Source organism: Cetorhinus maximus, chromosome 2 (genome assembly GCF_964194155.1).
Source record: "Cetorhinus maximus chromosome 2, sCetMax3.hap1.1, whole genome shotgun sequence".
In the NCBI taxonomy this organism is placed as follows: Eukaryota; Metazoa; Chordata; class Chondrichthyes; order Lamniformes; family Cetorhinidae; genus Cetorhinus; species Cetorhinus maximus.
The window spans coordinates 227,557,420-227,575,737 of record NC_135880.1 but is presented as its reverse complement, the minus strand read 5'-3'; the positions used below and the strand labels follow the sequence as shown (position 1 = coordinate 227,575,737).

The 18,318-nt window shown below is 43.9% G+C and overlaps 1 protein-coding gene and 1 long non-coding RNA gene across 2 annotated transcripts in view; both read right to left on the bottom strand.

Annotated features, from left to right (window-relative positions):
- LOC144671623 (uncharacterized) overlaps positions 1-18,318 on the bottom strand; it is a 1,108,978-nt gene that overhangs the window by 204,876 nt on the left and 885,784 nt on the right. The window lies entirely within an intron of this gene.
- Positions 4,565-18,318, bottom strand: part of LOC144689801 (zona pellucida-like domain-containing protein 1) — a 29,548-nt gene continuing 15,794 nt past the window's right edge. The window contains exons 6-10 of the mRNA XM_078557194.1: positions 18,059-18,145; positions 17,767-17,938; positions 16,100-16,211; positions 5,834-5,869; positions 4,565-4,740 (exon numbers count right to left, since the gene is read on the bottom strand). Of these exons, the coding sequence (XP_078413320.1) occupies positions 4,565-4,740; positions 5,834-5,869; positions 16,100-16,211; positions 17,767-17,938; positions 18,059-18,145 (583 nt within the window). The remainder of the gene's footprint in view (positions 4,741-5,833; positions 5,870-16,099; positions 16,212-17,766; positions 17,939-18,058; positions 18,146-18,318) is intronic.

Here is an 18,318-nt window from a genome sequence, read left to right as displayed (position 1 = left end):
TTGTGGGTTCAAGACCCACTCCAGAGACTTGAGCACAAAATCTAGGCTGATGCTCCAGTGCAATTTTGAGGTCGTGCTGCACTGTTGGAGATACCACCTTTCAGATAAACCATGAAAGTGAGGCCTGTCTGTCCTCTCAGGTGGATGTAAAACATCCCATACAACTATTTGAAGAAAAGCAGGGGAGTTCTCCGTCTCTTGGCCGATATTTGTCCCTTAACCAACATCACTAAAATGGATAATGCAGCCTTTCTCACATTGCTGTTTGTGGGATCTGGTGCTGTACAAACTGACTAATGTGTTTCCGACATTACAGCAGTGATTACGCCCAATGTACATCTTCCTGAGGTTGTAAAAGGTGCTATATAAAGTATTTCTTTATTTCTTGTGACTGTACTATCCACGTACAGCAGAGATGCACACCAGACATTACTGTTAACAGATTCTACTGAATCTTCTGTTGGCCGGTCACAAGGGACGCTGTCTGAAAATGTGCAAGTCAAAATCAATTCCTTAACAATTCGTGTTTCTGAAGCTTGCTGGGTTATATAAATTATATTATTACAAATTAAGGAGGGGTAACATTTTTTAAGAGTAGATCAGCAGAAATCTCAGTAGTTGGGATGTGAGTTATTTTTGATGACACACTCAGGCTAGTTACAATAATGACATGGTTAGCACCATCTGGAGAATTATAGAACGTGACCCTCAAACAGAATCTCACAGTGCAGAAGAGGCGCTTCAGCCCATCGAGTCTGCACCGACACGTGAGAAACACCTGACCTACCTACCTAACCCCATTTACCAACACTTGGCCCATAGCCTTGAATGTTATGACGTGCCAAGTGCTCATCCAGGTACTTTTTAAAGGATGTGAGGCAACCCGCCTCCACCACCCTCCCAGGCAGCGCATTCCAGACCGTCACCACCCTCTGGGTAAAAAAGTTTTTCCTCACATCCCCCCCTAAACCTCCTGCCCCTCACCTTGAACTTGTATCCCCTTGTGACTGACTCTTCAACTAAGGGGAACTGCTGCTCCCTATCCACCCTGTCCATACCCCTCATAATCTTGTACATCTCGATCAGGTCGTCCCTCAGTCTTCTCTGCTCCAACGAAAACAACCCAACTCTATCCAACCTCTCTTCATAACTTAAATGTTTCATCCCAGGCAACATCCTGGTGAATCTCCTCTGCACCCCCTCCAGTGCAATCAGATCCTTCCTATAATGTGGCGACCAGAACTGCACACAGTACTCCAGCTGTGGCCTCACCAAGGTTCTATACAACTCCAGCATAACCTCCCTACTTTTGTAATCTATGCCTCGGCTGATAAAGGCAAGTGTCCCATATGCCTTTTTCACCACCCCACTAACGTGCCCCTCTGCCTTCAGAGATCTGCTCCCAACTCCTAAACTGCAGAAACCTCCTAACTTTTTGAAAATCTGGGTATTCGGTGTAATGAAAGTGGAATTTATGCTGGTGAGTCAGTGTGCCCTTATGAAGTGTCTTTCTGGAGTTCAAAAATAGAATGGTGTCTCTCCTGAGTAGTAACTGATTGTAAGTCAGAGAGATTTCAATCCCTGTATCTGTGCAGATACTGTTTACCAGTGGGATGTTGTATCTGTGCAGCGATCGCCTGTTTATCAGTGATGCTGTATCTGTGCAGCAATCGGCTGTTTACCAGTGATGCTGTATCAGTGCAGCAGTCGTCTGTTGAGCAGTGATGCTGTATCTGTGCAGCAATTGCCTGTTTACCAGTGATGCTGTATCTGTGCAGCAATCGGCTGTTTACCAGTGATGCTGTATCTGCAGCAGTTGCCTGTTTACCAGTGCAATGCTGCAGTTCAGTATCACAGTGGGCTGAGATTTTCTTTTTAAATACTTTAAGAAGTAAATCCCCAGGAGGCTTCTGAATAAAATGAAATGTTGTGCTGCTCATATAGACTAGTGTGAAAGTTTAAAAAACACAGCTTCTATTCCCCATTGTCTGTCCTGTGCTTTTTGTCCCTATCCCTCCACACAGGGTGGGTAAGGGTATTACAGTAGATTTTGACACCACAGTACTTGGAAGGTACAAGAGTGCTTGCTAAAGACAGGTCAAATAGAGGATTCTGTTTGACACCCACCAACCTGAGACTGGATAATAACCAGTTCAACTCTTCATTCCACTCAATGCTTTGTGATTTCTCTCCACTTTTTCATTGAAGTGTTCCTGGCTTTTTTTGCATTATTTGCTCCACCAGTTAATATCCTGTGGGGTAGAACTTGCAATGGACTTTGACCCAGTATAACAGCTGCAATGGACTTTGACCCAGTATAACAGCTGCGATGGACTTTGACCCAGTATAACAGCTGCGATGGACTTTGACCCAGTATAACAGCTGCGATGGACTTTGACCCAGTATAACAGCTGCGATGGACTTTGACCCAGTATAACAGCTGCGATGGACTTTGACCCAGTTTAACAGCTGCGATGGACTTTGACCCAATATAAAAGCTGAATCTGTGCTGCACAAAGACAGACCCACGAACCCGGATTTAAGCAAAGATAATATTCTACGCACAGTCAGGGAAAGGATTGATATTTACACAAATGTTACTGTTCATTTTATCCACCAATTGTCACACACTGGCAATGACCATGTACCATGTATAGGATCGCGTGTGAAATCCTAAATAAAATGGGCTTCTGGTCTTAAACACAATAACATAAAATTCTCTTGGAGCTGAGGCAGAAATACTAATACATAATCCTTCAGTCTCAGGGCCTGAATACCTCATCATCAACCAGAGCTCCTGAACATCATTATGAAATCAAGCTTATTTAATTAAGAGAAGGACCTTCTGATAAAAATCACAAAAATTCTGCTCATCAAGGACAGTCTTGCAGCAAGATAATGTTGAATGATGAGGATTCTTTACTGCTATGTCCTGCTATAATATAGACCACCTGATGCTCTGGGATAGCTGTTTGTGGAGTGTCAGTGTTTGCTATTATGCCTCTTGCCCCTTACAGTAACGTCAGAATAAACAGCACAAGTAACAAAGTGATTTTTGAAGTTCTGCTTCCTCTCTGTACCCTCTCTTTTAATGGCTTGTGATTTAAAAGGGGGCGAGGGGTAATTTCAAAACTAACCTGTTGAAACATTTCAGTAAAGCAGGTGATCCAACTATGGAATAGCCTCCCTATGGAGACAACAGCTGTATTCAAGTGCAAATGCCGAGATTTTAAAATTCTTATCTTCAAATCCCTCCAGGGCCTCGCTCTTTACTATCTCTGTAACCTTCCCCAAGTGTATAACCTACAAGATCTCTGCATTCCTCCAATTCTGGCCTCTTACGAATTCCTGATTTTAACCGCTCCACCATTGGCAGCCATGCCTTAACTGCCTTGGTCCCAAGTTCTGGAATTCACTCCCTAAACCTCCCCAGCTCTGCCCCTTGACCTTGAAGTAACACCTTAAGTCCTAAGTATTTGACCAAGTGTTTGGTCACCTGTCCTAACAATGCTGTATAAATATGTTTAAAATCTATTCTGAACCAGTGGCCTCCAGATATAGGTGATATTGGTGAGGCCACATTTACTACCCATCCCATTGTGACTGTGTGAATGAACAATCACGATGTAGATTATTTTTCCATCTTCTGTTCTGAGCTAATGTTCCATAAATGCCACAGTACTCAGTATGTAACCATTCAGGGAATGTCAGCCCATTATTTGACTGTGGAAGGGTGGTGTTATCAAGATCTTTTCCAGCATCCATACATCCACTTTCCAGTGAGGGTTAGCTTAGAGCACAGGGAAATTAAACTGATCCACGTACTACACAATCCCAGGTTGCGATATACACACACTGTGGATCAAACCAGAGATCAAAACTGGTATATTGTGCTCATATGATTCAGTCCCTATTAATGTATATTTAGAGATTGCAAGTAACACAATGAATACCTGTAGGTATGAGACATGGGAGATGGTAAAGCTTTTATTTTTATGCTGTTTAGGGGATGCACATGAAACTTCTAGGAGTCCTACTTGGGTATGAGCAGAACATTAACACCAGTCAGCTATCAACACAAAGCACAAGGGCAGAGCAGAGGATAATTTAGTCTCCTGGTAACAGAATGTGTGGTTCACAAGGAACCGCCAAAGAAACTATTGAGATAATTGAAAATGACTTTGAAAATCTATTTAAATCAGGTGACTCCCAGGTGGAGGACTGGGCATTTATTAAAAATGTTTATGTTGGATCATTTTTAGTTAGATTAATAAAACAGTGCCAAGTTGCCATCTTAAATAAATAAAAGAAAAAGGATTTCATTCCGCTGCACTGGTTTACAGAAGATTTTCCATGTGATTATGAAAATAAATGTTAGTGCAAACCTGAAACCTCAGGGCATTTTGGGCACCGTTTCCCAATTAGAAGCTCTATTCACGCCTTTCTCCCTGCACCCGCGGTACTCAAACTGTTAAAAGATCCAAGCTAGGCTGGCAATGTTCATATTACCATTTCCTGTCTTAAAGTGGCACATCCCCAAGAGTGTGTTCAGTGAGGGTGAGGCTCAGTTTGCAGGGTAACAGGTGTCGGTGCGATTCTCTTCTGGCTGTTTCCTTTTAGATAACTGGCGCCTTATCCACTTTCTGACGATGGTAATCAGAACAAGGCCAACGGTGATTGCCAGCACAGTGCCAATGATGGGGCCCACCAGGATCATGTGGTTGTCCTTCCCACTCTGGGCTGTGTCAGAAAAATGCCAACAGAAGACTCTTGAGTCACCAACACAGAAATCAGCATCAGGTAACCAGAAATAAAGAAAGCCCAGTTATTGGGTTAGAAAAGTCCACGCACTCCATCCAGTGGCTCAGATTAAAGATGCAGCTGGTCATCTACTGAAACTAGGAAGGTTCAACTTTTACTGTTCAAAGCTTATGTTAGTGAGCATTGTTGAAGGAACTAGTTTGGAGAGATGGAATAACACAAACAGCTGAATACTATGCTAATTGCTGTCAGCACAAAACAATTCAGATGGACTGCATAGTCCAGGCCCAGTGTTAAATTACATAAAATACAAAGAACATGTACGCTTTTTTTTTCCAAAGTAGAATATTATTTTCATTCAAATTGGAAGCTTTGATAGGTAATACCCAGGAAGTTCCCAAAGTCATGACCTCTACCAGGTGGAAAGTCGAGGGTAGCAGGATTACCAACACCGGGGGGGGGCACCACGCCCTGAGATGGAAACGTATCAGGCTTCTTCCATCATTGCTAGGTCAAAACCCTGGCAGCACTGTGGGTCTACAAACACTGGATGGACTACAGTTTAAGAAGGCAGCTCACCACCACCACGAGGCATTAGGGATGAGCAATAAATGCTGGCCTAGCCAGTGATACTGTCATTCCTTTTTCTATTCATTCTCGAGATGCAAGTGCTTGATCCCATCCAAGATTTGATTTGGGACAACGTGTTTGTTGATTGTGAATGTCTGGTCAAGGGCAGAGAATTGGGGGAGGAGAATGAGTGTGTAGGAGCAAGTATTAGAGTTCAGTGCAGAGTGTGTAGAATAGAATTTAAAAGGAAGAGAAGGAAGTTCAGAGGAGCAGTTACTTTGATGAAATAGAAACACAAGAAATGTTACAATGGAGAGTTTGAAGAGCAAAGCTGAGAGGATTCACCTTTGGGTAACAAAATGCTTCTTGAATCTTGTCCAAGAAATGATACAAATGTTTGAAACTCCCCAGAAATGGGAGCAAATGGAATCTCCATGCCAATGGGCCATTTAACTTAGTCTCGGTTCAGGATGGTTTGTGTGACAAATCTCCTGCTGCTTACCGTTCAGAGGTGTTGGCAATCCTGAAGCTGTGTACTCTGTGACAAAGAAAAATAAACATTTTATTGAGGAGAGATGGTACAAACAAGATGCAAAATCAAATCCATATGTTAAACCATATAACATTCATTTATGAATATTAGCCAGAAGTTAGGGTGGGTGCTAAAGCAGAACCTATTTTATAAAAAAAATATATATATACATATTTCTCTCTCCCATGTTCATACATTTTCTTTACTCTTTTATGGGATGTGGGCATCACTGGCAAGGTCAGCATTTGTTGCCCATCCCTAATTGCCCCTGAACTGAGTGTTTTGCTCGGCCGTTTCAGAGGGCAGTTAAAAGTCAACCACATTGCTGTGGGTCTGGAGTCACATGTAGGCCAGACCAGGTAAGGATAACAGATTTTCTTCCCTAAAGGGCATTAGTGAACCAGATGGGTTTTTACAACAATCGACAATGGTTTCATGGCCACCATTACTAAGACTAACTTTCAATTCCATATTTTGTCAATTAATTGAATATAAATTCCACCAGCAGGCGTGCTGGGATTTAAACCCTTGCCCCCAGAACATTAGCCTGGACCTCTGGATTACTAGTCCAGTGACATTACCACTACTACATGGTCGCCCCTAAATGGGATCCTATGGAACCCATTTCTGGGTTCCTTTTTTTTTGAACCATTTTTCCATCCTTTCCCACTTCCTTCTCCTGAGGTAGTTGCCTCCATGCTAGGATATTATTCCATGTTTGGCGTCTGCAAATTCAAGTTTGAGCCATGAAACTTAGTGGCCACAAGCTCTTAGACTGTGAAGGCATCGCAGCGAGTCTGACCCTGTTCCTCAGCTGATGTCCCCATCTTCCAGCAAGGGTCTCTAGAGTGGGATATCTAGTGAGTTTTCCAGTGTTTTGGCAACATGGAGGTTGGTGTAACCATTTTCTACGGTCACAGACCCACTCAGCAGCTATTAAACCTGTTCCCTGGCTGCTCTTTTAAACTCATAGTGCAGCAGATGGTCCATTAAGCCTCTAAGAGAGCAACAACCACATATCTCCGAAAGTGCTCCCAAAACAAGTCGCAATTTTGATGAATGCTATTCCATGGGGATTCTGTAACCAAATTCACTCATAATTCTTACCAAGAACACAGAGAGCTGCAGTTGAGGACTGAAGACAAGCTGAGCAATCCATATATTGTTAAAAATCTGTACTTTCTGTCCATGAATGCAAGAAATAGGAGCAGGAGTAGACCACATGGTGCATCGAGTCTGCTCGGCCATTCAATACAATCATGGCTGATCTTGGGCTTCAAATCCACATTCCCGCCTGTTCTCCATATCCTTTGATTTCCTGAGATACTCAATCTATCTTCCAGCCTTTATTATATTTCATAATGGAGCATCCACAACCCTCTGGGGTAGAAAATTCCAAAGATTCACAAACCTTTGAGTGAAGAAATTTTTCCTCATCTCAGTCCTAAATGACTGGCCCCTTATCCTGAGCCTGTGACCTCGTGTTTTAGATTCCCCGACCAGTGAAAACAATCTCCCAGCGTTCACCCTATCAAAACCCTTCAGAATTTTGTAGGTTTCAATAAGATCACCTCTCATTCTTCTAATGTCCAGAAAATACAGGCCCAGTTTCCTCAGCCTCTCATCATAGGACAACCCCTCATCACAGGGACCAATCTAGTGAACCTTCACTGTACTCCCTCCAAAGTAAGTATATCCTTTCTTAAATATGTAGACTAAAAACTACACCTAATTCTCTAGGTGTGTTAATGTCCTGTTGCCTCAATTTCTGGTCACGTTTTTCACCATTTCCCATTGTAAATTGCTATGTCAACATTTCCCATTAGCCAGGAACAGTTGCTGACAACACTGTGCAGGCGGAGTGCACATCCACAACTGTTCCTGCTGCCTTTTCGATCAGAGGCAAGAGTTAGTATTTCCAGTTTGTTTACATCAAGGGTCACCATGCAGTTGCAGGCTCTGGCCAGCTGGTGGTTCTGTGCAGCCAATCTTTGAAGTCTCTCTCCCAACTCCCCTTCAGGACTGGAGAGTATGAACATCCTAGGTGTTCGAATCCCACCCCGGCAGATGGTGAAATTGGAATCCATTAAAAATCTGGAATTAAAAATCTAATGAAACCATTGCTGATTGTTGTAAAAACCCATCTGATTCACTAATGTCCTTTAGGGAAGGAAATCTGCCATCCTTACCTGGTCTGGCCTACATGTGACTCCAGACCCACAGCAATCTGAAATGGCCCCACTCAGTTGTATCAAATCACTTCAAAGTCAATAAAAAGGAATGAACCCAGCATTAACCTAGGTACCGGAAAAGACAACAACAAACCCAACCCTGTCGACCCTACAAATTCCTCCTAACATCTAACATCTGCGGGCTTGTGCCAAAATTGAGAAACAACAGTAGTTGCAATGTAGTCATACTCTCAGAATCATACCTTACAGACTATGTCCCAGACACCACTATCACCATCCCTGGGCATGTCCTGTCCCACCAGCAGGACAGACCCAGCAGAGGTGGCAGCACAGTGGTATACAGTTGGGAGGGAGTTGCCCTGGGAGTCCTCAACATTGATTCCGACCCCCATGAAGTCTCATGGTACCAGGTCAAACATGGGCAAGGAAACCTCCTGCTGATTATCACGTACTGCTTGGAGGAAACACAAAGGGTGGCAAGAGCATAGAATATACTCTGGGAGGGGGCCTTCAATGTCCATCACCAAGAGCGGCTTGGTAGCACCATTACTGACCGAGCTGGCTGAGTCCTAAAGGACATAGCTGCTAGTGGCAGGTGATGAAGGAAGCAACATGAGGGAAAAATATACTTGACCTCAACCTCACCAACCTGCCTGCCACAGATGCATCTGTCCATGACAGTATCAGTAGGAGCACAGTCGTTGTGGAGAAAAAGTCCCTCCTTTACTTTGAGGATACCCTCCAGCGCATTGTGTGGCACTAAGCTGCTCATTATCACCCAGTTTGGGTTCCACCATGTCCACTCAGCTCCTGACCTCATTACAGCCTTGGTTCAAACATGGACAAAAGAGCTGAACTCCCGAGGTGAGGTGAGAGTGACTGTCCTTGACATCAAGGCAGCATTTGACCGAGTGTGGCATCAAGGAGCCCTAGCAAAACTGGAGTCAATGGGAATCGGGGAAAACTCTCCACTGGTTGGAGTCATACCTAGCACAAAGGAAGATGGTTGTGGTTGTTAGAGGTCAATCATCTCAGCTCCAGGACATCACTGCAGGAGTTCCTGCAGGAGGCCCAACCATCTTCAGCTGCCTCATCAATGACCTCCTGTAATGACTTGATGTACCGGTCAGGTTTCTACTTGAAACATAACTTTATTACAGAGAGTCTACAAGAACAATCATGTGACCCCTGATAGGCAGTAGACTATTACTTCAATCATTACATTTCCTCCCCCTTTAGTTTTGTTACATTTCAATCCACAACATATACATATATACCTGTCAGGTGATTAAAGATTAAATCTCTTAGGTGGTTTCCTTACTCGGTCAGAGCAGCTTAGCTCTACCACCTGAAGTTCTTCCACTGGATCAACATGATCAGGAACTGTAGCATCAGGTACATCTTTAGAAAGTGGCAGTTCAGAGTTAGGCAACTCTACAGAGACATTGGGTGTGTCTATTCTAGGTCGATCTGTCACCTCTGGGATTAATGGTTTGTCGTTAATCACAGGCGGAATAGTTGGTTGTTGGAATGTCTCTCTATTCCTCAGATGATTCACATGTTTTCGAACAATTTGGCCTTTCACTTCCACCTGGAAGGACAAGGGACAAGTTTCTGAGACGATTGTACCAAGAACCAAGGTCCACTTCTCCTACAGTGAATCTTTGCGCTTTGCTATGAATATCATGATTCATTTTTTGATTACTCTGATTCTTCTCTACCTTTCCCTCTAAGTTTGGAAACACCAGACTTAACCTTGGACTTAGGTGGCCTTTTATCAGATGGTGTTGAACCCGTAGTTGAAAGAGATGTCGTACGATAGCTGAAGAAAGTGGGAAAGTCGAGTTTCTAGAGTACTTTCGGATAACCTCTTTATTTCAGATTTGAAAGTTTGCACAGCTCTTTCAGCTAAACCATTTGATGAGGGATGATGTGGTGCTGTTTTAATATGTTTGACATATTAAACTCATGAATCTCTGATATTCTGGACTGGTAAAGACTGTACCATTATCCGAAACATTGACTTCCAGTAGGTCATGTCGACTAAAACATCGACGCAGCTTTTCAATAGTTTCACCTGATGTCGGTGATCTAACTTCATACACATTCACCCACTTTCAATACGCGTCAACGAGCAATAAAAACATGGTACCTAAAAATGGACCTACATAGTCCCTCTGTAGTCTAACCCAGGCCACTCCCACAGATGCAGTGGAGCTGAAACAGGCAACCTCTGTTGTTGCTGACACTGGAGACAGTGCTTGACCAAGCTTTCAGTGTCACTGCCAATGCCTGGCCACCAGACATAGCTTTGCACAAGCATCTTCATCTTTGATATGCCTGGATACGCACTGTGGAGCTCTGTCAAGAGCGGTTCTCTTCCTTACGAAGGGACGATGACTCTTGATTCCCACAAAATTCCATCTTGACAACTTAACTCTGTTTCTCAGGCATGGAATGGTCTCATCTTTTCAGACACTGGTGAATTCGACCATCCTTGCAATACCTGGTTTTAGACTTTTGACAAAATTGGATCATTGTTTGTCCAATTCCTTATTTGCTTCACACACACAGGTGAAGAGTCCAAGAAATTCAGCACAAGCACAACTTCCTGTGGCTCTGGAGCATGTCCAATGCTATCTGATAATGGGAGATGACTGAGTGTGTCCGCATTTGCAGTGTGTAAACCAGTACGGTGCATAAAGGTTTACTCGTACGCAGATAATATTAAAACCCAACATTGAATTCTTGCTGATGCTATTGGTGGATTGGCCTTATCCTCACTGAATAAACCTATTAGTGGTTTATGGTGAAATGTCGTCCATGGTGGAATTTCTTCATTCCTAATATCACTGATAAACCTTCCTTTTCTAGTTGGGAATAACCCTTCTTGGCTGCAGAGAGGTTTGGGATACATAGCCGATTGGCCTTTCTGAACTGATTTCTGTCTTTTTCTGTTTGCTGCAGAGTTTTGTCATCCTTCATTTTGATTTCACGTTTGGCCAAATTTCTCTCTGGTGGAATCTTAACTGAGTTCAGTTTGGTGGTTGAGTTAGCCATGGCTTCATTACCCACTCGCATCTTGGAAAGTTCTACGACTTTTCATTCTAACGTCTCTTTTGTTTCATTCAGCTGATTCTTCAGCTCTTCAGTCTCTCTCCTGTATCTCTTGGCTTCCTCCTGGAACATTGAACATTGGTGAGTCTTCTCCGCCAACTGTTTCTTCAGTTTGTTCAGAGTGGCACTAAATTCATTTTGTTTCTCTTTATGATTTTTCAGAGGAACCAACTCTGACCTGAGGAGTCCTTGCATCATGTGAATGTCCTTCAATTCTCTGAAATACCTTGTCATATTCTCTTAGCAGTTCAGGAACTCCTCCTGTTCTCACGTGAAATATTTCTGACCAGTTGAGCATGATCTTTTGTAACCAGTGTCAGCCCAAATGACTAGATCCTTCACCTGTCACTATGATCACTGGAAGCTGGGCTGTCTGTTGCCTATAGGGCACAGGTACTGTGGCGACGCCCTTTACATGTATCGACTCTCCAGTGTATGGCTTCAATTGACCTGTTGTTTGCTCCAGATTCAGTAGCTGGGTACCTTCATTTAGATATTTAAATGTGTGCTGTCTGACCGCTGTGGTTGAGACTCCCATATCTACCTCCATGATTAGTGGCTTGCCATTCACTCGAATGGTAATGGTACTGGTTCAGCTTTTACTGCTGTGACGCTATACAGGGAACAGATATCAGTATCGGCAGCTTCAGGTTCTGTTATATTATTAACTTCAATCATGTTGGTCCGCTGCCTTATGGGCTGTCTCGACTTCGCCCGGCAACGCTTTGTTACCTGAACTTTCTTGTGGAAGTAATGGCGTTCTGCTTCCTTGAATGTGTAGGTGTCCGGTACGTGGTTACCCCCACAGATATAACAAATTAACTTCGGAGTCGCTACTGAAATGCTTCTGCTAGGTCTTTTCATTTTTTGAACAGGAGAGACTGTCTCTTGCTTCGCTGCTGTGACTCTGGATTTCGATCCACACCCTGTGGCAGGTTCCCGCTCCACATGAAGAACGACACCACATTGCACACTCTGTAAAGCCTGCCAGTCTCTCACAGCATTGTCCCTGACTAGTGCTGTTTCCAGGGTGAGCTTCAAATCGATGTTGACTTCTGAATGGCGTCGTCGTGAATTTCACAAATGAAACAGTCCAGCAACGTGCCATTGAGTGTGTCTCCAAGGTCACAGTGCTCAGCCAACTGCTTCAGCTTCACTATATAGGTTGCGATGGACTCTCCCAGGGCCCTTACTCTGGAGTTAAACTTAAACCTCTGCAATATTACCGAAGGCTTTGGCTGAAAATGCATCTTCATAAGGTTCATTAATTCATTAAAGGACTTCGAATTGGGTACGTTCGGGGTGGTCAGGCTGTGGATGAGATTGTACGTCTTGCTACCACATACACTTAAAAGGATTCTGTTCTGCTTCTCCTCCACGGTATTCTCGTTCACCACAAAATAAAAACCAAGGTGCTCTGCATACTGGCTTCAGTCTTTCTTCGATGTGTCATAAGGGTTGATTCTGCCAAAGAGTGGCAAGACTGGTGAGTATACCTCTCCTTTTTTTAAAGATCTGATGTACTCTCATTCACAAGGTGAGGTGCAGAGTCAGAGTTATTTTACCCTCGTCGCCAAATGTAATGGTGACGTACCGGACAGGATCCTACTTGAAACAGATAATTTTATTACAGAAGGATATTTCAGAAGCTACATGCTTGAACCAAGTCCTCGACTAGAAAGTCCCACCCCGGATTACCCACACTTAGGGCTCATTCATCGGAGTTTACAAGAACAATCACATGACCCCTGATAGACAGTAGGAAACGCTATACCTTCAATCACTGCTCCTTCCTTCCTTCCATCATAAGGTCAGAAGTGGGGATGTTCGCTGATGATTGCACAATGTTCAGCACCATTCACGACTCCTCAGATACTGAAGTAGTCCATGTCCAAATACAGCAAGACCTGGAAAATATCCAGGCTTGGACTGACAAGTGGCAAGAAACATTCACGCCACACAAGTGCCAGGCAATGACCATCTCCAACAAGAGAGAATCTAACCATCTCCCATTGATGTTCAATGGCATTACCATCACTGAATCCCCCACTATCAACATCCTGCGGGTTACCATTGACCAGAAACTGAACTGGATTAGCCATATAAATACTGTGGCTACAACAGCAGGTCAGAGGCTGGGAATCTTGTGATGAATAACTCACCTCCTGACTCCCCAAAGCCTATCCTCCATCTACAAGGCACAAGTCAGGAGTGTGATGGAATACTCTCCACTTGCCTGGATGAGTGCAGCTCCCACAACACTCAAGAAGCTTGACACCATCCAGGACAAAGCAGCCCACTTGATTGGCACCCCATCCACAAACATTCACTCCCTCCGCCACCGACGCACAATAGCAGCAGTGTGTACCATCTACAAGATGTGCTGCAGGAATTCACCAAGGCTCCTTAGACAGCACCTTCCAAACCCATGACCACTAGTACCTAGAAGGACAAGGGCAGCAGATAGATGGGAACACCACCACCTGGAAGTTCCTCTCCTAGTCACTCACCATCCTGACTTGGAAACATATCACCATTCCTTCACTATCGCTGGGTCAAAATCCTGGAACTCCCTCCCTAACAGCACTGTGGGTGTACCTACACCACATGGACTGCAGCGGTTCAAGAAGGCAGCTCACCACCACCTTCTCAAGAGCAATAAATGCTGGCCTAGCCAGCGATGCCCACATCCCATGAATAAATTTTTAAAAATACATGGAAATCTATTTTATGTCAGTATATGTGGATGTATATCAGTAGATCTAGACCTTTCATTCCCACTGCTGACACCTGTTTGTTTACTTATGTCATCTCATGAATAGTTTGTTCAGATTTTTGCTACAATCCCACCCCCAAATTTTGCTGCTCCAGGCGACTGCCTATTTGTTAAATGGTTGCACTGGCCCTGCACACCTTTTATATATTTACATTCTAAACAACTCATATTCATCTTCCTCTCGCAATTTTATAGGAATAGCTGTAACTAAATGTAGCAGGGACCCAGTATATGCCTATAAATCCCCAGTCCAATCGAATGCAACCCACAGAGATGGAGTCAACACAGACCTCTCACACTCTTTCCTTACTCAAGTACTCAAGTGCAGATGGAGGGAGCTGTACACGGAGACTGCCCGACTCTGTATGCACATCCCAATACCACTGCTTTCAGTTCAGGACCTCATCATTGTAAGATTATCCAAACCTCTGCTGCTCTTGTCCTCTCTTGCACTAAGTCCCTGTGCTTGTTGGCCTACACTGGCTCCCAGTCCGGCAACACCTCTAATTTCAAATTCTCTCACTAGTTTTCAGATTCCCTCCATGGTCTTATCCCTTATCCCTGTAATCCCCTCCAACCCTACAATCCTCTGAGATTGCTGCATTCCTCTAATTCTGGGCTCTTGTTGCATCCTGATTTTAATTGCTCCACCGTTGGTGACCATGTCTTTAGATACCTGAACTGTAAGCTTTGGAATTCTCTCTCTAAACCTGTCCGTGTCTCTACCCCACTTTCCTCCTTTTAAGACACTCCTTATGAAAAACCTCTTTAATTTCTCATATGATTTGGTGTCGAATTTTGTTTGATTCCTGTGAATAACCTTGAGATGTTTTACTGTGTTAAAGGTGCTATATAAATGCAAGTTATTGTTATTGATATCTATGGCCGAGTGGAATGCTCTGCTCCCCCCACCGGGCACCATTGATGATCGCAGACTAGTTGGTCAATTACCTCCAATGTCCTGGACAACTTTAGTGTTGAGTTACCACTCTGTCCCAGATGGTCACCAGGCTCAAGACTCGAGTTCCCTTCATCTCCGACCCCGAAGAAGGATGGAAGGAAAGAGCTGAAAACTAAAACAGGCAAGGGCACCTACCACTCAGCCTCACTTTCTCATTAAAGAGATTGAAAAGAATTCAACCCAAATGGAGAAGAACCTTCCCCAGACCCTCCTCACATTCCCAAGGGGACCTCTTGTTGTGTCAATGAAGGAGAAACATCAGTGGAGGTTGTAAAGATGTTGGTGAATGGGAACAGAATTACCTGGAAAAACTCAGCAGGTCTGGCAGCATTGGCGGAGAAGAAAAGAGTTGACGTTTCAGGTCCACACGACTCTTCAACAGAACTGAAGCATAGTTAGAAGAGGGGTGAAATATAAGCTGGTTTAAGGTGGGGGGCTAGAGAAGTTGAGGGTGGGGTGGTTGTGGGGACAAGCAAGCAGTGATAGGAGCAGATAAAAGATGCCACAGACAAAAGGATCAAAGAGGTGTTGAAGGTGGTGATATTATCTAAGAAAAGTGCTAATTAAGAATGGATGGCAGGACACTCAAGGTACAGCTCTAGTGGGGGTGGGGTGGAAAGACGAACAAAGTAGATTTAAAAATAATGGAAATAGGTGGAATTACCTATTTCCATTATTTTTAAATCTACAACTAATACCTTATCAATCTTTCCACCCCACCCCCACTAGAGCTGTACCTTGAGTGTCCTGCCATCCATTCTTAATTAGCACATTCTCTTAGATAATATCACCACCTTCAACACCTCTTTGATCCTTTTGTCTGTGACATCTTTTGATTATCTGCTCCTATCACTGCTTGCTTGTCCCCACAACCACCCCACCCTCAACTTCTCTCCCCCCCCACCTTAAACCAGCTTATATTTCACCCCTCTTCTAACTATGCTTCAGTCCTGTTGAAGGGTCATGTGGACTCGAAACGTCAGCTCTTTTCTTCTCCACCGATGCTGCCAGACCTGCTGAGTTTTTCCAGGTAATTCTGTTTTTGTTTTGGATTTCCAGCATCCGCAGTAGGTTTTTGTTTTTATGTTGGTGAATGGGGCCAGATTCACTCTCCTTTAGGAGGAATTGTATTTTCCAAAGGATAGAAACAGAAACCAAAATGATGAAGTTGTGACCCAGTGTTTGCTCACCTGCTTCACTGGTGTAAATGGGTCCAGATGAAACTGTGAAGGTTTCTGTTGTTACTCTCTCAGGGGGGAAATCTTCTTGTCTTTGCCCCTTCCTCCCATCTCCGAAGCAGCCCTGTGTTGTTTATAAGAGAGACTCAGGCCTGAAGAATCATTCAGCACAGAAGGAGGCCATTCAGCCCACCATGCCTATGTTCACTCTTTGAAAGATCTATCCAATTAATTCCACTCCCCCAGCTCTTTCCCCATCACTTTGTATTTACTGGCTAGGCCAGCATTTATTGCCCTTGTTCAGAGGACATTTAGGAGTCAACCACACTTCCTTCTCTAAAGGGGTTTTTAACAACAATCAGCAATTGTTTAATTGGCAACTTTTAATTCCAGATTTTTTTTATTGAATTCAAATTTTAGCATCTGCTGTGGTGGGATTTGAACCCCAGTACCACAGAGAATTACCCTGGGTCTCTGGATTATTAGTCAGTGACAATACCACTATGCCACCACCTCCCACTAAATGTTCCCTTTTCAAGTACTTCTCCAGCTCCCTTTTGAAAGAAACTATTGAATCTGCTTCCACTGCACCGTTTAGATCACAACTCTGTGTATAAAATGCAAAAATTCTCATCTCCCCCTCTGGTTCTTTTGCCAAATCTCTTCAATCTGTGTCCCTCTGGTTACCAACCCTCCCATCACACAGACAGACACTAGTTACTCACACAGTCTGGCATCTGTACCACAAACACTTGCAGGATGGCAGAGAGTCAGGAAGGATACAGAGTGATTGGAAAACCCTGTACAACTGTACGGGGCTTTGGTGAGATCGCATCTGGAATACTATGTGCAGTTTTGGTTTCCATATTTAAGGAAGGATATACTTACATTAGAAGCAGCACAGGGAAGGGATGAGAGGTCCCTATGATGAGAGGCTGGGCAAATTGGGTTTATATTCTTTGGAAGTTAGAAGAGTGAGAGATGATCTCATTCAAGATTCTGAAGGGGATTGACAGAATAGAAACAGATATTGTTCCCTTGCCTGGGGAATCTAGAACGCGGGGACACAGTCTCAGGATAAGGGGCCGATCATTGACGACTGAGGTGAGGAGAAATTTCTTCACTCAAAGGGTTGTGAATCTTTGGAATTCTCTATCCCAGAGGGTTGTGGATGCTCCATCATTGAATATATTTAAAGCTGGGATAGACAGATTCTTGGTCTCTCAGGGAATCAAGGGATATGGGGAGTGGGCTGGAAAGTGGAGTTGAAGCCCAAGATCAGCCATGATGGAACAGGCTCAATGGGCCGAATGGTCTATGCCTGCTCCTAATTCGTGCATTTATTCTGTGGCACATCCATGAGCTGGTGATTCACCAAAATCCCAATCCTTGGGGAAAATCCTGCTCACAGGTGCTTTCTGAAGGAGTATTAAGGTGGTTCCTCTATGATGTTCAATACTTGGTCTTGGCCTGGTCCTGAGAGATAGAGAGAGAGAGAGATCTCCCCAACTTTTCAAACAGGGAATCTTCAGACAGGGGACAGGAAATAAGGTGGTAAGTGATGATGGGGCAGGAGGCCAGGGATTAGAGACATTTCCAGCTCTAGATAGTGCACAAAGTCTGGTGATCGAGGAGCTCCACTCCGGCCCATCTGTACACATGAATGGATGGACATTCACCTTTAGCAATGTGTGACAGGTTTTAGATTCGCACAGTCTGGTGATGCAGTGCATGTAGATTGTGGAGAGTTCCCTGTCACTGTGCTCAGTAAAGCGGAATGCATCAAAAACAAAGCGCGATTTCTGGCTGATTCCGTTTGTGATGATATTTGTGTGAGGAGTGATGTTGCACCTGAATTAACGATGGAGAATGGGCGTTAGCAACTAAACAACCAATCAGCAACATCCAGCTCTTCAATAGAATTTAAAAATAGAAGTTTATCCCCTGTAAGTTAGGATGTGAGATACGGACCCAATGAAGAAGCTGTATCCAGTATCCAGTGCAGACATGTTGAACGGTGATTGTGTGGCAAAACAGTGATCCAATAGGACATTAAAACTGAAAAACAAACACATGATCTATTAGCCACACTGCCTCACTCACCTGAATTTACCTCCCTCCTCCCACACAGCCTCTCCACTCCTGAAGGCGCTGAGTTCTTGCTGGGAATGAATCTTAGAAGCTCTTTACCCAAGCGGCAATTTATCATGTGCCCGTCCGGACTGAGTGTC